Source organism: Enhydra lutris, unplaced genomic scaffold, assembly GCF_002288905.1.
Source record: "Enhydra lutris kenyoni isolate GAN:26980312 unplaced genomic scaffold, ASM228890v2 scaffoldscaffold65, whole genome shotgun sequence".
Classification (NCBI taxonomy): domain Eukaryota; kingdom Metazoa; phylum Chordata; class Mammalia; order Carnivora; family Mustelidae; genus Enhydra; species Enhydra lutris.
Window position 1 is genome coordinate 8,888,490 of NW_019154149.1, and position 8,142 is coordinate 8,896,631.

Consider the following 8,142-nt stretch of genomic DNA (forward strand, 5'->3'; position numbering starts at 1 on the left):
AAATCCTAAGGCACTTAGGATTAGGACCCAAATCATATGGAATGACATCGATGACCATTAATGGCTTTGGTTGGGCAGTGTGTGAATGAAATCATTAAAATGGTGGAAATGTTGAATGCAGAATGGGAGCTTGTGAGATATAGCTAAAAACAAAGGATATAACATATGTAGTAGAGAAGTATTATCCAAATTATGAATCAGCACTTTTTACTCGGTATTTACATTGTGAAATATAATTGTATGTTAAGAAACTGTGTTGATAGTTGTGTGCTAGTCTCTGAAAGAAGAATAAATATTCTCTTTTTAAAAGATTTTATTTATTAATTTGACAGAGATCACAAGTAGGCAGAGAGGCAGAGAGAGAGAGGGGGAAGCAGGCTTCCTGCTGAGCAGAGAGCCCGATGCGGGGCTCAATCCCAGGACCCCAAGATCATGACCTGAGTCAAAGACAGAGGTTTAACCCACTGAGCCACCCAGGCGCCCCAAGAATAAACATTCTTATTAAAATGTTGCATCAATCAGGAAAACCAAAGTGCATTTCAGGCACAATTTGGAATTAATGCAGTGAGGACTGAAGAACATATTTTAAAAATAGTATGATTTATTTATTATGAATTTTGACAAGAGACATAAACAACACTCCTAGTAATGAATGTAATAATTCTAATTCCTTCTCCTAAAATTGCTTATATACTATGCTTCTTATAAATATTGGATCCAATCAAATCATAGAGAATATGATTTAGATGTAAATATGATTTCCCCTTTTAAAATATATGAATACTTTTTCCGGAGAGAGGTCTTTATTTATTTATTTTTAAGATTTCATTTATTTATTTGAGAGAGAGACAGAGAGTACAAGAGCAGGGAGAGTGGGAGAGGGAGAAGCAGACTCCCTGCTGAGCAAGGAGCCTGATGTGGGACTTGAATCTGGGATTCCAGGATTAACTGACTGAGCCATCCAGGCACCCCGGAGAGAGGGCTTCAAAAAGAAGATAGATTCTTACCTGCGCAGTGTTGTCTTTGAAAGTGTGAGGAAAGTTGTATAACGACACATTGCTAACTAAATGGATTGCATTTCTTTTCTCTCTAGTCAAACAAGCAGTAGGCATGCCAGAGGTGGATAGAATCTGGCAAGAGTTTGACCAATATTGTAAACAAACCACCTAAAGAAGGTGTATTCATTTTTGGTAGTCAAAATCACACTCTGAAATACTTAGGTTTTGTAATTATAAAGGTAATTCATGGGTTTCATAAATGTTGGAAAATTCTGGAACCATAAATAAGAAAATGAAGGATTACTTTATAGTTCTACTAGCAGAGGAAAACCCTGTAGGTACTTTGCTGTCTATCTTCCTGGTTGTAAATTAGTATGTCGGTATTAACATAAATGTGTCCACAGCCTTCCAGTTCTAATTTTAATTCGAATAAGATTAAAATTACGGGACATTTATCATGCCTAGATAATTTAGATTTTAAATTTGGATTATAGGACTTTTAGCCAAATGAAGTAACAGGAACTGAACTCTTGCATGATATACCTAAAAATGCAGATGAAACATACAAAACAATTTTCAATTTATTGGATATCAGGTCACGAAGGATAGCGATCTCTAAGAAATGGAAAACAAATGAGGTCAGTTCTATGATACCCTGGTTTATTTGCCTGGGGAGGTAATGCATGTCACAGTGCACAGAGGGAGAAGCCTGGACAGTACCCTTGAGTTGAGGTGAAGCTGGAGTCCAGGAAGGTCAAGGCAGCTAAAATTTGCGGGACAGAATACTAAGAGGAGATTACTGCACAGAAAGAGAACTCTGGAACTCACATGGGGCTGGGAATAATTCCTGCTCCCATTAGAGTGGAAATCCTAATCATTTGTGTGGCATTAGAGTACTTGGAAAGGTTCTGCCTTTGTGGTGAAACATGGCTGCCAAGTCAGGGAAGGCCCTCCATGTTACTTGGTGCTGGGAAACTACCAGGGAAAGGCACCAGCTGTGGCGTCTTTGCAGATGAGAGTTCGAAGCAAGGCTAGGAAAGAAGGAAGAGACAAGGACTGGCATCAGTAGGAAAGAAGAGCCTGTGAAAAATCATAATGGAATCCTAAGAGGGATAGTGGCTTGCAGGAAAGGCAGGTGGTCCCATGCTGAAAACTGAGACTGGATGAGCGGGTAGGACAGCGTGTGCCAGCGTGTGTCTACATCGGGGTGGTGCAGTGAGGAGTTAGGAACAAGAAGTGGGGTGCTAAGGTAGGCTGGAGATACAGAAATTGGAGCTCACAAGTTGCTGACGATGCTGGAGAGCCAGGCAGCAAAGCTAGGATTCAGTGCATTGGGCCCAATGGGGTCCACTCATGCCTGTGACGGGGTGTGACAGTCCACGGCCCAGGAAGGGGCTTCTAGCACAGGGCTTTCCTTGCAGTGCTCAGAGGAAACCTAGAGTTCTGTGGTTGGGTGACAGGGCCACTGTCCCCAAGGAAGAGAGAAGGGTAGTGAGTGGGCAGGACTCTGGGATTATAGTCCTCACTTTGGTGAGAATGCTCTGCCTTCCTCAGGTTTACAGATTGGATTTCTTTTGAAGGCTTCACCTGGGGTGTGATGTCCCACGTCTAAAATTTTGACAATCACTGTTCACCATTGAGGTATAAGATGCATTATGGAATCTCCACCTCCCGTTACCAGGGACCTCCAGCCCCTTGTTCTGTTTTTTTTTTTTTTTTTTTTTTTTAAGATTTTATTTATTTATTTGACAGAGAGATATCACAAGCAGGCAGAGAGGCAGGCAGAGAGAGAGGAGGAAGCAGGCTCCCTGCTGAGCAGAAAGCCCGATGCGGGGCTCGAACCCAGGACCTGGGATCATGACCTGAGCCGAAGGCAGCGGCTTAACCCACTGAGCCACCCAGGCGCCCCCCCTTGTTCTGTTTGTGATGAGAAACTAGTCACTGCAGAGTTTCCAGCTGCTTCAAACTATGTACACTAAGTCAGAGGATCGAAGTTTCTGGGTACCGGCGGGTGTAAGCTCAGAGTTGGATGCTAAGAATAAATTGTTTCTAAGAAGACTATTTGCACAATCACCTTTGTAATTAAAATATTTAAATAAGCTTAAGCACAGAAATAAGTGCTGTGCATTAAATAGTTAAAATAAGTGTTAGCTTACGCAACAGAGAAGTCCTGAAATTTGAATGGTTTTATACAATGAAGGCTTATTTCTTTTTTTTTTTTTAAAGATTTTATTGATTTATTTGACAGAGAGAGAGAGAGAGAGATCACAAGCAAGCAGAGAGGCAGGCAGAGAGAGAGGGGGAAGCAGGCTCCCCGCTAAGCAGAGAGCCCGATGTGGGGCTCGATCCCCGGACCCTGGGACCATGATCCGAGCCAAAGGCAGAGGCTTAAACCACTGAGCCACCCAGGTGCCCCTGAAGGCTTATTTCTTATGCACATTAGTTCCGACGTGCATTGGCAGGGACTTTCTGCTCTCAGGTAATTCAGGGATCTGGGCTGTTCCCATGTTGTAGCTCTCCATCTCAACACGGGGTCCCCATGTTTGCTGCTGACCAGCTGAGGAAGCATGGAAATGGGATACTGGCTCCTGCCTGACTACAAGTGAGCCACCGGGGAAGGAGAGAGAGACAGATGTGGATGAGCACCTGTGGTCTCTCCCAGAAGCCACCATCTAGTAGGTAGTCAATAAAAAGCAATTACAAGAATTTGGTATGATAACTCCTTTCATTTCTTGGAGGAGTTCCTAAGAAAACCAAATCTGCCTTGAAATTCACCAGCTTTTTCAAGTGCCTACTATGTGACAGGGTTCTCAAATACAGGATCACATCTAGTTTTCATGACCCTGTCAGTGTCGGCAGGGAGTTCTGCCTTGCCCTTTCCAGTAACCTCTATGATCTCAGTAGCCTGGGAATGTTGTCCATCCTTATGAAGCATAATCAAAACCTTAACTTGTGAGTCTCTGCTCCCCTCCAGGTGACTGAACATTCCCAAATATCTGCACAGGTGCCATTAGGCAGACTGCAAACTAGGATTTTCCTGTGGGCAAGATAGATGTGTAAGAAGCAGTGGAAGGATGGCTTTTTTTTTTTTTTTTTAAACCAGAGAAACATGTCCATCAAAAAACCGTTGGTCACCTCCTAGGACTCCAGGGTTTTACATTCAGCCCCTGTAGCCGTCTGCTTACCTGGTGGTTTCTGTGCTGTTTCCTCATCTACCACTTAGGAGAGATGTTTTGGTTTTTGACCATCTAGGAGAGCTTGCTCATCTGCTAATGTGACCAGTGGCCCATTTCAAATAATACATCTTATTATTCCCTTATACACTCTTAATAATCTTATTAGACTCTTACTGAAAATAGTGTGGTTTCAAAAACCCACTCTAACATCCAGGTTACATCCTGAGAACCAGTAGGTTATGTGCAAGTCAGACTGTACTCGCCAGCTCATTTGAAAAACAATTTGAGAGTGTGTTCAGGATGCCAGGAGGGGGTGTTCCGGTGTCTAACCATCCTCCAAAGTGTACTTTTACTGCTAGAAGGCTGTTGCTAACGGTTCCAGAAAGAGGGAGGGACTGCCAGGGGGACAAACTTCTGTAAAAAGTGGGGTTGCTCCAGGACAGGGGAAAATAGGCGACCGGGGCTGTTGCACTGGGAGCACAGGTCTTCAGAAGAAGAGGAAGTGATAAGCTGGTCAGCAGGCCAGATTCTAGAGTTGGACAGGAAGACAGACAGAGGAAGACCAGGGGAAGGGTGTGGTCATGCAGGAACGTGCTGTGACTGGACGCACACACGGCAGCACTCTAGGAGTCAGCTCTCCAGGTGCTCTGGGGCTCAGGCAGGCAGACCCTAGGGAAATAAAGCCCAGATGGTTCCCAAGTTCTGTTTGTCATTGACCCCTTCCTTCTTTGGGCCTACTTTGGCCATAAGACCCATCTTTTTGTTGCCTGATAAACCTTACAGAGCATGGAGAAGAGAAATAAGCCAAGGTCAGCCTCAGGCTGGGAGGAGTGAGAACCAACCTGGGCTTAGACAAATTCGGACCAGGGATCTAGTCCCAGCCCTGTCACATACTGGACATGTGATCTTGGGCAAACTGCCACATGCTATGAGCCTTAGGTTCTTCAGCTGTGAAGTGGGTTTGATAAGCCCTATCTTGTAGAACTGCTAGAATGTATGTAATGAAAGTAAAGTGCCTGGCACAGTGCCTGGCATTTATTGGATCTTTAATAAATAGCAGTAATTGCTAATATGATTTTGACACCAGATTTGACTCTCTCTCCCCTCTGGGACCGACTCTCTCGTGTGTGTGTGTGTGTGTATGTATGTATGTATGTATGTGTGTGTGTGTGTGTGTGTGGTGTGTGTGTGTGTGTGTGTGTGTGTGTGTGTGTGTGTGTTTTCCATGGCATCTCGGAGAATATGCAGCACCCCAGGACACAAACCATGAAGTGAGCCAAAGATGCTGCTTTGTAAAGATACTCTACAAAAGGTCCCTGTTCGTGGATATATTATATAATTTGGAAATGGGGAAGTCTTCCCTGGCTAAATGTAACTGAAAGCTCCTAGAATTTGAGTCAAGGGTTAATTCTGTTCCTCCCTCCCAGCTGCTCTTCCATCCAAACCACTATTTTCACTCCTTTCAGCCCCCACCAAAAGTCTAGCCCTTGCTTAGAGTTGCCAAATCACACTCAAGGTAATTAAAATGTCTTTTCAAAGGAGTGGGCTCTGGGTTTTCCCAGGCCAGTGATGAAGTGCCAGCCCCTGGGCACCACCTCAAAGAAATAGCCCCCTATTCTCTGGAAATCCTGTGAGAACGCATATGGAACACGTGGTTTCTTCAGGGAGTTTGGTGGCACCTTCCATACCTGCTACAGATAGAGATTTCTCTCTGGTTTACCCATGATCCCATAGGAACTGCTAAAAGCAGTTTTCCATTCTAGACTTTCTCTTACCTGTAAAACACTCATAAGAATAAATGAGCCAGTGAGCCAGGGCTTTCATTTATTAAGATTTAATTTCTCATGCATTCTTTAGCCAAACAAATCCAAGTACAGATCTTTAATTTTACTACCTAACAGATTAAATGGGATACAGGAATCCTAGGAGAACCATCTTTAACATTCCCCCCTCTATTTCTTGATCCCATCTATTTTACAGCTGGGCTTTTCCATATTCCTAAGGAAATTCTGCTGTCAGTCCTATACTATCCTATTCCAGATCAGAAAATAAGATAAAAGTTTCCCAGCAGGTTTTCCAGAAGAGCAAATTCTTATTCTTAAATCTAATAAACAGCAATAAACATGTGACTGGTATCATTCATGAATCTAGACTCTGAAGCTAAAAAACCTTTTAGAAAGCAGAGTATTTGTAAACTACTAAAAAGGAATAAAGGTAAAATCTGCAATTCAGTCCTCCACTATTTAGAGCCTTGATTGCCCTCTTCAAACACAGAGTGGAGGACCTTCTTCAGACTTCACTCAGGGCAGGAGCAGCTGCCAAGTGGGACACTGGAACTTTCACTGGCCTTGCCCCCACTATCATTGGTGGCTGCAACTCTGGCCTCGGCTCTCTCTCTTTCATCTCTCAAAGCCTCCTCATACCAGGATGGGAAGGAAGTGGGGTCAGTGCCACTGACCTTGGCAAAAAACTGCAGGACTTTCATCTTGCTGGTTTCACTGTGGGCCCTGGGACCCCACAGGAACTCGTAGCGTGGAGGATTGCTGCTGGGCACCTGGCGGTACTCCAGGTACTTTTCCTGCACGAAATCTTTGGTGATCAGCTTCCTGGGCTCCCCATAGATGAAATCCTTCCTCCCAGCTCGCACTCCTATCTTCTTCAGCACCTCCCAGATCCTCTTCTCGGAGGCACGGTTGCCCTCCACAAAGATCACACCCAGGATAAGGATCAGGAGGCCGGTCTTGGGCATGCCCAGGTCATCACTCAGCAACCCATCGTAGGTGAGATCTAGGGTTCTCACAAGCACATAGGAATGGTTGATGGGGTCTGCTTCCTTCACTTCGATGCCAAAGACGATCTCCATGCACTCACAGGCTTTCCTGAAGATCACAGGGAAGTGGCCCTTGTGCTCTTTGACGACACTCTCTAGCATTTCTGCCTCTGTGATAGGCTCCTTTGTTACATACTTGGCACTCAGGAACTGCACCAATTCAGCCATCTTCTGGTTGAGCACATCACTGAGCGAGGACTCAGGATCCGGTGGAGCCTGGGAGGTGCTCGGAGCCTGGGGGGTGCTTGGACCCTGTTTCGGGCTGCTGGAGCCCTCCTCTGGTTTGCTCGATGGAGTGGCTTTGACCATGGTGGAGGAGCAGGCTTTCTGAGAACTCTTGCGAACACTTGGTTTTCCAGCAGCAGGCACCACCTCTGGGGTGCCCTGGATCGAAGGAGAGAGAGAGGAGGCGGCGGCTTCCTTCCCAGTTACGGGAACCGGTGCACCCACCGCGCCCTGAGCTCCCTTCTGGGCCTTAAGGCCTGCTCCAGACTTGCGGCTATGATTCTTCTTACGGCGAGGCATGACAAGTTGTGCTGGGGACAGCAGGCAGGGGATGGCAACCAACAGGCCTGAGAGGGAGAGAGGAATAATGCTAGAAACTCAACTTTGTCAGTGGCGACAAAAAAGGCCCTCATCTCCCAAACACAACAGGTAAGGAAATGAGTAGGGTAGAGGGGAACATCTGTATCTGACAGCCCTGCCTGGGACCTCTCACTGCTGAGAAAGGACAAGTTTCTGTTGGGCCCTCTCCATCCTCTCAGCCTTACCTTCAAGTCCTCACCTTTACACCTGCCAGGGCCCACAACTCCTATGATCACCAGATACCGGGTCCTTCAGACCCAGGCCCTCACTCTCCGAGACCCCCAATTTGGAAATTGAAGGAAGGTCAGCCTGACTGTATCTCTCGGGGTCCCCAGGGCTGACAGAAGGGATCTGGATACATTTCTGTGAAGGTTCCTCTAGGTTCGGGGGGGGGGGGGGGCGGGAGGCGTACTCACAACCCTTCCCAAGGACTTGGTGTTTATTCCTGATGAGGCCCGCACCCTGTCTCCCTTCTGCATACAGGGGAATGAGACCCTCAGGCCAAGGCACCCATCTCCCGGAAACCACCCCCAAAGCAGCACAGACAGTTGGG

General features: G+C 46.0%; 1 protein-coding gene across 1 annotated transcript; it reads right to left on the reverse strand.

Moving 5' to 3' along the window:
* Window positions 1-6,470: 6,470 nt before the first annotated feature.
* Window positions 6,471-7,529, reverse strand: LOC111158973 (putative MAGE domain-containing protein MAGEA13P). Its single transcript, XM_022521317.1, has one exon. The coding sequence runs from the start codon at window positions 7,527-7,529 to the stop codon at window positions 6,471-6,473; it is 1,059 nt and encodes a 352-aa protein (XP_022377025.1).
* Between the last annotated feature and the right edge of the window lie 613 nt (window positions 7,530-8,142).